The sequence below is a fragment of the Leuciscus leuciscus genome (assembly GCF_965113295.1).
Source record: "Leuciscus leuciscus genome assembly, chromosome: 16".
In the NCBI taxonomy this organism is placed as follows: Eukaryota; Metazoa; Chordata; class Actinopteri; order Cypriniformes; family Leuciscidae; genus Leuciscus; species Leuciscus leuciscus.
The window spans coordinates 17,814,440-17,829,604 of NC_138740.1; the positions used below are offsets into that span (position 1 = coordinate 17,814,440).

Below are 15,165 nucleotides of genomic sequence, written 5' to 3' on the forward strand. Positions count from 1 at the left end.
AGGACATGCTCAGGAAATATAGGGATTAGGATGCAGCCTGAGCGCTTTGACTTGGATTTATCATCAGCCGGAAAAGTGCATTATGGAGCTGTTATCCAGCCAAACTAAAACAAATTAGTCAAGCATGTCAAATATCTTACAACACATCAGCAGAGTCCAATAACAAGCAGATTTTATATTAATTGAGACTTAGCCTTTAAACTCGCCACAACATCATCCCAGAGGTAGCCTCCCAGTTTTATGGGATTCACCAGATAAAAATCAGAGGCATAAACCAACCCCAGTCCAGAGCTTTGAAGCATCTCAAGAGAAAGATGTCCTGCCGCAGACATTTTGAGCCCTTCATCCATCACAGCCGAAGATGCAGGAAACGGTGGTAATAAATTAATAGTTTTAACCCTTGCCTCTAAATTAAAATCTGGCACGAATGCAAGATGGCTAAACGGTGCACCAAGACTAAAAAACCACTAGCAATCCAACACCTGTCCGTCCTAATGAGGAGATTAACGGCTAGCGCCCCGCACTAATGACCGAAGAGTCTTGCTTGAGTACACGCCAGTGCTAAAAGCAACATTTGTGAATTTATTACTAATGTACTCATGGGATCACAGTTTATGATAACAGTAAACGTGAGCTCTGTTCCAAATCCTACCTAGACAGCACTTCAAGCCATCGTAGGCACGATGCGAAGGCTGTTCCAAAATCCCGGAATGCACTGCGACTTGTTCAGTAAGAAACTGGTGGACACACTAGATGGTGGACTGTGAAAGGAATGCGATTTATAAATATACATTACTAGTGTTGCACGATATAGCGGTACTAGAAAGTTATCGCAATACACTGCTATTAAAACGGTACGATACCACAATTTATTAGACATGCTTGTCATGTGAGTTCAGTTTTTTAAAATAAGTTATAAAACAATACATTTTAAGTTCTGCCATATTATTCTATTACTTTTACTGTTTTTTTGCTGCGTTATCGATTCAGTATCCGTATCGAGGTATTTTAGTCAGGTATCGTATCAAAGTCATAATTTTGGTATCGTGACAACACTATGCACTACCATTCAAACGTTTTTTGAAAGAAATTACTACTTTTATTCATAATATTTTGCAATACTATATTTTTATAATATTTATGATCAAATAAATGCAGCCTTGGTGTACATAGGAGACTTCTCAAAAAACATAAAAAAAAATCGTAGACCCAAAACTTTTGAACGGTAGTGCACCAATTCATTCAATATATTAAAATGTTTTACTTTTACTCACTGTGTATGCAGAGTATTTTTAGGCTTATTATGAGTATTGTGTTGTTAGTTTAGCAACATGCTAACTCTCTTGGAATCAATTGTAAAGGTCTGTTTACACCACACTAACACTAACTATAAAGATATCTATATTAGCATCCACACCAGCGTACGATATTCTTATGTTCATTGTAAGCGGGTGCTCGTCTGTCACTTTAAACGCTTAAGCTCATTACAGCAGGATGGATTCTGATTGGCTGTCATTGTTTTTATCGTTCATTAGCTTGATAAAATCGTTCTGAAAGTGATTCCAACGATATCATTTCTCAGTGCCGTTATCGTTATAGCTGTGGTGTGAACTCTACTATTCTTTAATATTGAGAACGATTTTAAGAACTATCTTTATCGTTATCTTCGTAGTTGTAGTCCTTGGTGTGAACGGCGTTAAGGAGAGTCTCATGTTCTAACCAAAACGGGTCACCTGCCACAAGCAAAATTACCTGTAGTGCAAGATGTTAATTTGCCAGCCTAGTTACTACCTTAGGTGCCCATGTGGGACGTACACAAAGGCAGCTCACTAGATTTTGGACCAGAGCCATGGGCATGCTGTATTAAGTCTAAAATAAAAAACTAAACTCTTTCCAAGTTGTATCTTTCCTCTGCATGTATTAGTAGCTAGCAGATTTCTTGGGAAAACAACTGCAGAAGAAAGAAGATTATTCAGAGCAGGGCAAGCTGTGGAACGCTGGAGAGCCGACAGAAAAGATGGGACCTCAACCTTGACAGGAAACGAGAGAGATCAAAAGAGGGATTTAAAGCTTTCAGGCACCCATTTTCTCTTTCTTTAAGGGTGAAACAAAACAACAGAGTTAGAAAGAGTGAGACAAGAAATAAAGAAGCTGGATAAATTGAAATGGGGAGAGCGGGTGGAGGGGGGAGATACAAAGAGAAAGACAGATCTTCTGCATTGCCTCCAACTTTCAACTGAATTATAGGAACCAATTTCAAAAATAGCATTCTCTGATTTCCTGGCAGGCTACACGGAAAACCATTTTCACTCTTTGTACATCAGAGTAAATGTGCAGACAGCCATACGAAACCTTTCGCCACATATTACGGCAAAAGCGCTCAACACTCTCAACCTCCGCTGATCCACTCCCACTAAATACAGTTGTATTTGTTTCCCATAATGATCCCAGGACAGAACAGACCCCCAACAGTGCTCATTTGTTACCTGCCAGATGGGGTCCCTCTCTTCAGGGAAGATTTGGAAATATCTCTGTGCCAGCTGTACAGGTGGGAGGGTCTGTAGTTTCAGGTTGGTCCACATCTGTATGAACTTCACCAGGTTCTTAAAAGTGTACAGGCCAAGACGGTCATTCCCGTAGTTGGACAGGTGGGTCATGAAGATGCTGATCTGGTTCAAAATAAAGGGTAAGAAGTCATGAAGGCCCAGTCCACAGATTACTGTCCCATCCTATGAACAGTTGACTTCAAAACTACTCTTAATTCAATGGATCTTTTATAGCCTCTTATTGTGCTTCTTTTGAAGGACCATGTTTAAAACTCTCCTATTGAACATTTGATGTGAGGGTGAAAATTACATTGGGACTGACCCCCAAAGGTAGTTAAAATGTTGGGGGAGGGTCTTGTGCTCACCAATGCTGCATTAATTTTTTTTTAAAGAAGAAAAAAGAAATACAGTAAAAACAGTAATATTGTGAAATATTAAAATTTTCTATTTACAGAAAATTATTTTTCTATACAGTTTTCTTTTGTAATACATTTTCAAATGAGTGAAAGCTGAATTTTCAGCATCATTATTCCAGTATTTAGTGTCACGTGATATTTCAGAAATCATTCAAATATGCTGATTAGCTGCTCAATAAACGTTTCTTCTCATTATCAACGTTGAAAACAGTTGTGCTGCTTAATATCTTTATGGAAACCATGTTTTTCAGGATTCTTTGATGAATTAAAGGTTTTAAAAAACAGCATTATGTAAAATAGAAATCTTTTGTAACATTATAAATGTCTTTACTGTCACTTTTGATCAATTTAATGCATCCATGCTGAATAAAAGCATTGATTTCCTTGGGTTGTGAGACATTGAGATATATAGTAGATTGTGAGTGCCATATAAAAATCAATTGATCTTTCATTTAAAGCATCAATAAATAAAATAATTTCAGAGTAAAATTTTTTTTTTTTTTTTATTTTTTTTTTTTAAGTTTGATAATGAATATGCTACTCACAATCCTCAATAGAAATAAGGGATATTGTGCATATGCAAATGAGATCTGAGAGCTACAGTGTGCAGGAAAGATTTTCAGTGAAGAATTACTTTTTAAAGATTTTTCTAATCAACCCCAACAGACCATGCCCCAACAGTCATTCTGTGATTCACACACTGGATTAGACATGATAAAGAATACAAGAGTCAATACTCACTGGGTTAAGCAGGACAGTGAGGAAAAGCTCTCCTCCATTTATGAGTTTGTCCAGCTCTTTAGAGCCTCCAGGATACTCATTGTAGAAGATGGTGTGAGTAAAGAGACCACAGGTCTGCCTGGGTAACACCTAAAAAAACAAAGATTTTTCCTTCAGTATGTAATCTCTTTATTTAAAAGAATCGATTTTCAATTGTATTTACAAAAGAAGCCATATATACACATTTGATATCAAATTAAATTTCCATATAAACGCAAACAATTTCTTTTTATCATATATTCTACACATATTTCACGATTTTGTAAAAGCTATAAGCCACATAAATTAGTCTATTATAAATTTGTAGGCTTACTGATGTATCAAAATATAAGCAGAATTGTTTGTTTTTGGTTATAAGGGAAATGTAGCAGTGGTGCTCCACATATTGAATACATACAAATAATCATATTGTATTTCGTTACCCATAATACGTAATCTCATTTGAGAGTCACTTTAGGCTGGAATGGAACGAACTGAATGACTGGATGACCTCAGTGTTGAAAAATGGATGTTCCACCAGAGTTGAATGAGTGGAAGGACGACGAATGACGTGGCCCACACACATGATCTTATTTGACAGCCAGTGATGGTAGAATGGAGATTTACACTAAATGTGCTTTTTTAGTCATTCTTCCGCCATTCTGAAAGCATTCTTTACATCATACATGTACGATGAGACCGCTGTCTTTGTTTCCTCATGCACGTTTATCGTTCCCTGATATGAACATTGGATAATAACTGTATGTCAGCTTGAGGAAATGTAAGATGTGCGTCTTTAGAAAAATAAATAAAAATAGCTGCAGTTTATAAATCCCAAGATGATTTTTTTTTTTTTTTACCAATCGTGGCCAATGCATTCTTACACACACACAGAAACCGCTCTGTCATGATTCAGTAAGCTTTTGTCAACCTCTCTCTCTGTTTTCCCCTGAAGCGAAGCACAAATGATAAAAAAATAAAATATATATATATAAAATTGTACTTCCACAAACAGTTTGCCATTAACCCCCTACTGGGATTGAAAGCTCAAACTGTACACAAAATATCCTGGGGTTTATTGTACTGATTCCAGCCCGAATAAGAATTCAACATACTATCGTTCAACCGTATAGCTGTCCAGGCTACAGTCTCAATAAAAATGTGCAATCTGTTTTTATCTACATAAATTTGTGCCTTGGTGCATTGGTAGTGCATATGTTTTGCAACGTGTTATCCCCAGGGATGCAGGTTCAAGTCTATGTTATTTCTCAAACCCTTCTCCCTATTTCTCCCACATTATCATCTTCACTTTATCCATTACAGGCATAAAAGCTTAGCATTCTTACACTGATGCCACTGTGTGCGAAGCCCCTGCGAAAGCGTGCAGGTTTGAGGTGGGGATACTCCTCTGTACTGGTCACTTTGATGCCCCACACTTTCTTCCAGGCCTCGTACAGCTGCAAATGGATGGGATACACTCCAGAGTGATGGGGAGCCACTGCATAACCCATGTTTGTGGGAATGCCATGCTCCTGTAAGGGAACAGCAAACACAACACAGTAATGGTCAAAAATAGTGTACTTCAGGATATGCACTAATAATTGTGCATAACTTCATCCCAATTTCTATATGTACTAAATGTACATCTCTGGTGAACAGAAAATAAGTTCTTTTTTGATAATTTCATGGTGTTAAATTGTGCTTTGATGACACATTCTATGTGCATTTGAATGTGATTTGTTCATTTAAAATGAATTACAACTTGACTTTGAAGTTTGTGCATTTTAAAAGTGCTGAGACAGCTACTGCCAACAATATCTTACTAATCTTTTACAACAAATGAGAAAAATGGTCACAAACTCCTCCACAGGGCTTGTAGGCAATATTAGCTAAAACGGCATGCTTAGACGCACATCCATGGATGCACCAAAAAAAACAAAACAAAAAAAACAATATCATCCAGGCAATTTCAATGTACTGTGGGCCATCGTGTATTTAAACCATGCTAATTCTAATCTTGCATATATAGTCAGTCAGTCAATCCAGGATTTTGCGAGCACAGATTTTAACGCAAAAGCAAGCAAACTCCGCAATTAAGCTTGCAATTTTTGGAAAATGTTGTGGATTTTCCACAGAATTTGACTTAAGACATGTCGTGTGATGTCATTACTTGTCATCGCGTATTCAACCAAAGTGCGACGAATATGAGCTCAGCTAAAATTTCTCATTTACCAACAAACATGTTACTAATCTAACCTTACAGTAATGCCACACTATTGACATCTTCCTTTGTATTTTTATAGTATGTATGTCTGCGTGGAAGTCTTGTCTGTGTGTCTATGTGAATGTATGATATGTATAAGCTATTGGACACCTTAATTTCCTTCGGGATCAATAAAGTATCTCTATCTATCTCTATCTCTATCTAACATCACCGTGTTTTGTTAAACTGCAAAAAGACAGATTAACATAAAACTAGGTCAAACAAACAATGGGCACTATAAAATGAAAATGAAAATGTTTTTGATTTCGTGTTAAATTTGAATGAAATGAGACGTAGAGATTGCATTGTTATGAATTGTAATTTTCAGGATTTTCTTTTTAGAAATTTAAGAGACGAATGGTTCTTCATGTCAGAAAAGTAATAAAAATGTGTATTTAATGTTGTCTGTGGTGTACATAGAAAGTGATTAAATAATTTGTATTTAGTAGGTAGTAGTTTAAAAAAAAGCCAATTCAAGTAGTTTTCCACCCCCAAAAAAGAAGAGAAAAAACGGCTTGCAATATATATCGCCAAATTTGCAAATAAGCATCATAAAATGAAAAGTTTTTTTTTGCCACATCAAAAAAAAATCTCTGCGAAATCCAACATGGACTTTATAATGGAACTGCTATGTTAGAATGAAAAATCAATCACAATTTTCTTTCAGACAAATGATCTGATCTATAAAATAAAGGAATATATATGTTAGTGCTGTCAAAGTTAGCGTGTTAATAACGCGTTAACGCAAAATCATATTAACAGCACAAATTTTTTTAACGCGCGATTAACGCAGCGCGTATTTTCAGTTTGACCCGTGGCCCAACCCCTAGTTGGAGAATCTCTCTCTCTCTCTCTCTCTCTCTCCCTCTCGTCAGAGAGGAGCAGCGCTTTAATTCAGTTAAACACAGATATTATGTTGCTTCTCTAATTTTACATGCAAGTATAGCCGAAATCGCAAAGATAATGTCTTTATCTTATGTGTATTTGATTTCATCAGATGACGGCTCGATTATCAGGATTTTTGTGCAGATTAACATCTTGGAAGGGAGAGCTGGTTATGTCTTAATGGGTCGCGTTTCAGTCACTATTTCATATTCATTCCGTTGTTTGACAACAGAAACAGTAAAATATACCAATGAAAACAGTTTTATTGAGAATTTAGCTTCATTAAAATGGGCACAGAGAGAGACAAACTAATGTAATAATAAATAATAAATGTACATTTAGCATTTTCAGAAGAGCTGCCCTGTCATGCAAAAATCTAAACATGTTTGTGTTAGTAAATTGCTCAGTGCAAATAGAAGGGAAGTAATGGGAACCTGGTATTTCTTTGTTATTTCTACATGTGTCTAATAGACATGAACAAGTTCTTTGAAAAACATCTATGACCTTTGAAACATGTCTCGTCTTCATGCTCTATGGTTGACTATGTTGACTATGGTTTCAATAATAAACATACATTTGCATAAAGCATCCATATTTATCCATACCCATGTTGATTAGAGTATTACAAACTTGAAAAGTATTAATTTAAGGTACATTAGAACAAATAAAAAATGTGCGATTAATCGCGAGTTAACTCATGACAATCATGCGATTAATCGCGATTACATTTTTTAATCGATTGACAAGCCCTAATATATATATGTGTGTGTGTGTATGTATGTATGTATGTATGTATGCATGTATGTCACACACACACTCAAAATATACACAAATTGTAAATATCATCTTCTATAAATAAAATTAAAAGCCCTAAAAGGGTTTTATGTAATAAAAAAATAAATAAAACATTAAAATAAATAATATACAGACTTAATATTCAAGAAAAATCTGATCATATCTCTGATTATATCAGCTAGAGCTTACCTCCGCGAACTTGCGGTTGAGCAGCATTTGTTCAGCCAGCACAGACTGGTTGTGGAAGAGGTGTGGCTGCATATGACTCCACATGTGGGGAAACCACCAGAACTCTTTACTGTAGGACAGAAGCAGATCATCTCCAAGATCCTCCTCATCTGTGCCTGGAAAATAATTACACAGACACAAACGGTGAACACCTTGACTCTATTCCAAAAGCTGCCTTATAAAACAGCATCCTAACCAGCTCATAAGTGACTGATTAGGAACGCTCTACATGAGCAGCAACTCACACATAGGAGACCTGACTAACACTCACAGATCCCAAAAGAGTATGTTGTTAGCATTTTGCTAAGCGAACAACGTGATATTTACTTACCCGCATGGAAGAACTTTCCAGAGAATCCCAAGTTGAAAGTGAAGTTGGGCACATGGGTTCGGAGTTCATTCTGCGTCTCTAGAAGTGCCTTTGAAACATGGAGTTTAGCAATTTAATAAAACTTGCCTAAACACCCCTAGGTCAGTAAACACACAAAACACATTCAAAAAGTACAAAGACAGCAGATGAGAACACAAAAGAGATACATAGCCTAACACACGCCAACGCACGTATGCGCACAACCGTAACAGCGCTAGAGGGACAGCACAAGCATGTCTACTGTCTGTTCGTCTCCTCTGTTTGCTTCATTACCCTTCTCAGATCTAGCTCTACATCTGCCTCTCATTTGATTTGTTTACTGTGCTTGTTTTTGACTGCCTGTCTCTCCAGTGTGACTCAATCAAAAGCCTGATTCATATTTAACTGCACAGAGGTCCGCAGACAGACAAGACTTTGATTATGTTTGCTTTCTATCCTTTCCCTCGGCTGAACATCTGCATCGGGGCGCCCCGAAGATGAAAGATTCACAAGAAGGATGCAGAAAACTGCATTTGAAATATTCATGCTTGTGGCGAGTCTTTGGATGCCCTTTGAACAGTGAGTCGTGAAAAAATAATAAAATAAAAAAGCGAAATGGAAAGAAGAGGAGAGATTTGGAAAAAGAACAGCAGAGGTTGGAGTACTGAAAAAAAGGAAAAGAAAAACTAGTTATAGGAAAAGTGCTCTCATACCATGAAAAGTTGGTGAATTATATGGATCTACCAAACCAGTTTCTCCAAGTTCTGTTTCTGAGGTGCTTTAGACAGATTATTAGCATCATATAAACAAGTCTTTCCCCTTCTGAGTCTTCATCCATGTCTTTTTCATGGCTGCCGCTTCTTTTCCTCAATGCATATTTCCCTCAGTTTAAATTAATTCCCTTCTGTACATATTTCATTCTGTCCATTTCCCATTCTTTGACTCACAGATAAGGATTTGTTTTCTGCTGATCCAGTGAGTCAGAAATGAACATTTACACAGATCCCAACAAAAAGAATATACATTTTCTCCCACCACCACAAGATTATATTTTTGGCAACATATTAGATTTAAATAGATGTATATTAGATTTTTGAATACATTTAATAAATCAAATAATTGATTTATAATGGAAAATATAAATCATAATAGTTCATAAAACGTCATATACTTTTTCTGTGTCCCGCTCCATCTCGCGCACAGAAGGGCTCAAATCACTCGCACATGCGCGGTTGTACGCGCACCATCCGCACGGACACAAAAATTAGGCTGCATGCAACAGTGTGTGTGGATGTCCGTGGACCTTCCTGATGACAAAAATTACGTCACACGGACAGGACGCGGACGGTCGAAGTATACTTTGGGCTTAATGTATGTATTAATGTATTTCTGTACATCACAGAAATATCTCGAAGCATCAAAATAAATATACTTGATCAAAAAGCATAGGACGTAGTGGGCAATAGAGTAGGACTATTCGGTCAATTGGCCCGAAAATCTCTCACATGGGTCCTTATCCACTCTTACTGTTGAGCCTTACTTTTGCTCTATGCATATGTCTGGATCCCTGGAAGGTTAAGCAGACAAGGAGTGGGTGAGAGAGAGAGATAAAGAAAATAGGAGGAGAGCATCATTTTTAAGTGGATGTATACTGCATGGATATATGGCCCATAATCCAAGACATCCAATCATAGCTAGGCTTAATATAGTTACACTCGATTCACATTTGAAATGTATAAATGTGATGGAACTGATAATAAACTAGCAAACCAATTGCTATTTATTAAAGAAAAACTGCACAAAGCGAATTTTCAAACAAAAAAGCACCCACCTTGACGTCAGAAACCTTCATCCGTGTGCCCTCCTTCCCAACAAAGATGTCATCGACATCCACCAGTATGTAGCGCTCAAGAGCCAGTGAGAGACGTTTGCCAGTCAAGAAACTCACTGCGTCCACCAGCACCAGTTTGTGCAGCCAAAAGTTCAGGTTGTTGCCGAAGAGTACCCGCTGGATGCCATCATGAAGACCCAAATCCTGAACCACGGCTGCATGAAGGGGTCCGGGCGCTCCACTAGCCTCCGTACTCCGTCCCCGAGCTAACAGCACAGGCTCATAGGTAGTGTGGTTAGACTGGAAGACAGTCCAGTCATCTCCAGGTAAGGGGCCATGTTCCACTTCCCGGGCCTTGGTTATGAGCAGCAGTGGAGACTTGGGGTTGATGCTACAGTCCCTTAAACCCAGATTGGAGTGCAGGAAGAGAGGAAAACCCTTGAGCTGGGCACTCTGCAAACTGTTCTCATTAGCCTTTCATGAAATGTCGGAAGAAAAGAGAGCAAATGAGAAATTATTGGTAAAAGAGAGGAAGATCAAAATCCACTTCAAAAGAGGTCATATTCACATTCAGGTTTTTAGCATTTCCTCCATTCATACTTTTAGTCATAATTTTGTATTACAAGACCATTATTCATATTTAATGTGCTCATAGCTGTGATGTTAAAACCATTTTTTTAACAGCTTAGACTGAGCTGAATAAAATTCAGCATGAGTTTCCAACTCATGGCAATGGAACTCCACTTGAAGTGAGATTTCTAACTTGTAAAAATATGTTCAAACTCAGAAATCTGATTTTCAGAAGCTAGTACAGCATATAATATCCTCAATTTGGTTGCTAAGAGAAAACTGTTGAGAAATCAAACACCTGCAATGCTAATGTGCAGCAATGCAGGCCTTCTGTAGTTAGAAAAAGACTAGATGTGCAGTCTAGGACATTTGCTTTGTGAACAGATTTTTTTATTTGTTTGTTCCCCTTTAATATATCAGTAATGTATTGTTGCTCATGTACTACTTTTCGTGAATGAGATGCCCTGTGGTACTATGGGTGCCAGTTTGTTTAAACACCATCCGCACTCATCTGCATGCAGCCCACTCTCCTCTCAGGCCAGCTGACCCTGTGAAGCTGGATCAATTGGTGATAAACTGCACACTGAGTGGAACAAACACAATGAGCCTTACAATTTGGAGAGAGGCCTGTATCCTGCTCATCTCCAAACACAGCCATTATTCTGCCACCAGAGGTAGCAATGGGACCCCTCTGGAGAGATGCACAGTCCATATGACATGTCTGATGAATCATGCACATTTTATCTGTTTCTTTTAATGGCAACACACTGAAACAAGAGGTGGTGATGTCACTCAGCAGCACGAGGAGAATAAGGGTGGATGGGAGATTTCCCACATATCAGAGGCCTAAGTCAATAACTTCCCTGAGCCTCTCCTTCTCTCCCTAATTCCATATCCCTGTCTCCATTGTTACAGCAACACTTCCAAGCCAAAGGCTCTTTCGAAGCTTATCAGCATTTAACTTTCATTGACACTGAACAATTCTTGAACCGTGTTAGATAATTAGTCCATTTCCAAAAAGCTGTTAAAAGACTTGTAAGCCACCTTGTTATCTACCGCCAACATAAGCAACTCCTTTCTAAGGGAGTCACTTGGAATTTCCTAAGTGACTGATTTGAAACACTATACATGTAGTAACTCTAAGAAGTTGATTACAATAGTTTGATGTTAGCATGTTGCTAAGCTAACAACACACTTCTCTAACAAAAACACACAGTAAACACATATTGGGTAAACAATCAATTATAACTATTTTTATAATTTTTTGGGCATTGAACTAAATATAAGCATATTTAAAATCAAAAACTCGGTTCTTGTCTGAAAGTTCAAACATTTTTTTATTTTCCTACTGAGCTGGGGTTTGCTTTTCTACATAGGATACATGTGATGCTGCCATTAAATTTGGTAAAAAGGAGGAATAGTTTACTGTCGTTTACCAAAAAAAATAGTGAACAGCCTTCATGTCAGGCATCTTATGATCCCTTAAAATGCTAGGTAGTTTTAGAAGACAGCTCACTAGGTTTTAGAACAGAGCTAGTGTGTTCGGTTGCAGCCGGAGACTTAATATGGTCCCAAGAGATTATGCCAACTCAAGTGCTGGTTAGGAAACCGAAAGGGTTTATTCCAATTACACATTGACTCTATGGATATGGGATTTTGTCAGAAGACTAATAGGAGGGCAAACAAAAGCCTGAACCCATTGATGCATGCAAGCATAACTAAAAGAAGCGCTGGTGTCCACCGTGATGTTTCTATGTGTGCGTTCAGACATACTCCAACTCGTGAGAGATAAATGCATTTGGCATCGACAGGTGCAAGTCAAGGCTTGATTCGAAGGTAATTATGCATGTTCCATTACTGGTGGCAGCACTTTTTCCTTCAAGGGGGAAAAAGGTTTGGTCTGCATTTACCTACAGGGCCTGTTATCAGACATGCTCAAGGTTCTAAATCAATGAAATCCAGCAAGGAAAGGATGTTAACTGCCTGAACAAGAAAACAACATTTCCAGCCAATCAGGGATCGAACTGCTCCTGTTATTGTGTAAACCCGCAAAGCCTGGGGTAAAAACAGCTTCGAGGAGAATCGGAGCAGCCTGAGTCAATAAAACTTAACGAGCGCAAATTTTGTGCGGTTCCTTTTAAGATGTGTTGATGTCCTTGCCCTTCTACTGCAGGCGAATGAGACTCAAACAGTCTCATCAACTGAGTTAACCTCCACTCACAATTAGTGTGCAGCACTTAAGCATGTGAGGGTAATAAAAGCAGGCCTGGCCTTAGGCAAACAATATATGAGAACTGGGAGAGGAGGTTTACAAGACAGTAATGACAGACAGCAATGAGCAATAGTCAAATGTGGCTCTAGGGCCTATTATTTTCTCATACTGATTTCGAAGAGCAGCTCCCTTTTAGAACAAGAGCCAAGACAATCAACAAAGATATTCAGAAATGTGCTATTACTGCAATGTTTAGCATAATGCCCCAACCTCCCTCTGTTGCAAATATTTCTGCAAACTAACATGAGAATCAGACTGTGAAATGTCAGTCGTGAGATCGTTAAGTGCAAGGTGATTGACCCACTGGAATTAAGAGTCACATTAACATCCATTAGTGACACAATTTTCTGTGAAAGGTCACACTGTACAAAACAAAATGGCTTACCTTGAAAAAGCCGATGATTCCAACGCCATACTCCACACAGTATTTGTCCAGCAACTCTCTGTTCCAGGCATCCAGGTTGACATATTTGAGGATGTTCTCATAGATGACCAGTGTGAACCGACCCCGGTTCTTGTCTGTGAGTGTGGGCATATCGCCCTTCCCTGGTGCAATCTCAGTCTGGTACCGAAATCTCCCAGATTCCAAGATGGCCACAATGTCCTGGCCCAACTGAGAATATAAGCTCTCCACGAACACAAGCACAACAGGGTCAGTTCGAGACATGTCTGCCGGTTTGGCGGTTCTGGCAGGCAGCACCCTTGCCGACGGAGGGGAAGGAGTCGCTCTGGGATCTTCCCAATCGGCAGTACCTTCTTCTGGGACCACCATACCTCCGACTCCTGCTGGTTCGAGCTCCCGTTTGACGCCATACAGGAAATAGGCTGAGATGAGGACACTGACCATGCAAAAAAGGAAGAGCAGCAACAGGCTGGTCTGCAGCGTGAGCTGACGGAAGAGCCGCCTTACACGTCCACACATCAGCATCATCACCTTGCAACCACACCAATTAGGATAGACACAGTCCTCTATTTACAAATCTATTGTATGGTTTTTCCAATGAGTCAAAAAAAGATAAGTCAAAATTGGGCTTCTCCTTAATGCATTTGCTCATGTCACCATTGCAGAGGGTGGCGAGACTGGGATGGGCAGGGGACTGCATGGGCGAGGTGGGCTTCCACTCTCCAGCAAGGGATGTGCACTGCCCCCACATGCACCAGCGGCCCCCTGCCCAACACCTTTATGCCCCTTCTCTACCCTCTCTGAGTCCTTATCTCCTGATCCAGTGTAGAGAAGATCTGCGTTTCAGACTTGGTGAAGGTGGCTTCTTGTTTTTCGTCACTGGATGCTCTAGACAGATCATGCCCAGAGCATTCTGGCCTCCTCGAGTTTACCTAAAAAGAAAACAGTATTAATTTAACAAAAAGTACACCTTAACTCAATGCAATTTTTGCAAAAATATCTACTCTGCACCATTTTAGTAATCAAATTATTTTACTTCTGGACAGAACAATCCTTTAATTTAACTCTAAGGTGCAAATGTGTATTCAAGGGCAATGAATTTTGACTAGACCACACAAGCAACTTGCATTACCGCTCTCTGAATGTCGGCTGCAAATGCCAAACCCACATGATGCCGTGGGAGCCCTACAACCTGGGTTTCTTTTCACTGAATACCAAGAACGTCTAGAGAGGCATTTACAAAGGCAATGCAAAGATTATGGGATAATGGAGGCGGCTTGTATTGATTAGTGAGGGCTTTAAAAAGTGATCCTCACTATCCTTCATGCACTTCAAAGGGCAAAAGTCATTAAATCTTTTCATCTTAAATGAAGGGTTTAGTGCAAAGTGTGGCACAGGTGAATGAGCTGAATATGATTCAGATTAGCACTAACCAAGTAAAGACCTCTGCAGAATGAGGAGAGAACCAATGGTAATTGTAGGAAGTAGTATCGAAGGCAAAAGGTGAGGGAAGCCATTACATTGTTGGCAAGTGTGAAAGGATCTTGCAAGAGGGTTCATGCAAGTGTAACTTCAGGTGTTACCTAAACCTTTCAAATATTCCTTATGTAAATTTCAAATACATTTTTATTTGAACTACATAAAAACTTGTTTCAGACAAAAGGACGGTAGAAAGTTTGAAAAGTCAGCAAACATAGCAGCCAGCAGCTGATTTAAAGCCATTCACATTAGGTAGACACCTAAACAAATAAAACAACTTTGACTTTTACAGACATCTTCTATGTTGAAGTACACAGAGTTTTTAGGTTTTTGTTCACTTTCAATAAAATCTTTTCAAAAGATGCAGAG

At 38.7% G+C, this 15,165-nt stretch overlaps 1 protein-coding gene across 2 annotated transcripts in view; it reads right to left on the reverse strand.

Annotated features, from left to right (window-relative positions):
• ndst1b (N-deacetylase/N-sulfotransferase (heparan glucosaminyl) 1b) overlaps window positions 1-15,165 on the reverse strand; it is an 87,791-nt gene that overhangs the window by 13,833 nt on the left and 58,793 nt on the right. For both annotated transcript variants that reach the window (XM_082140431.1, XM_082140432.1), the window contains exons 3-9: window positions 13,300-14,249; window positions 10,073-10,546; window positions 8,224-8,311; window positions 7,854-8,008; window positions 5,068-5,253; window positions 3,704-3,832; window positions 2,487-2,669 (exon numbers count right to left, since the gene is read on the reverse strand). In XM_082140431.1, the coding sequence (XP_081996557.1) occupies window positions 2,487-2,669; window positions 3,704-3,832; window positions 5,068-5,253; window positions 7,854-8,008; window positions 8,224-8,311; window positions 10,073-10,546; window positions 13,300-13,845 (1,761 nt within the window). In that variant the 5' untranslated portion in view covers window positions 13,846-14,249. The remainder of the gene's footprint in view (window positions 1-2,486; window positions 2,670-3,703; window positions 3,833-5,067; window positions 5,254-7,853; window positions 8,009-8,223; window positions 8,312-10,072; window positions 10,547-13,299; window positions 14,250-15,165) is intronic.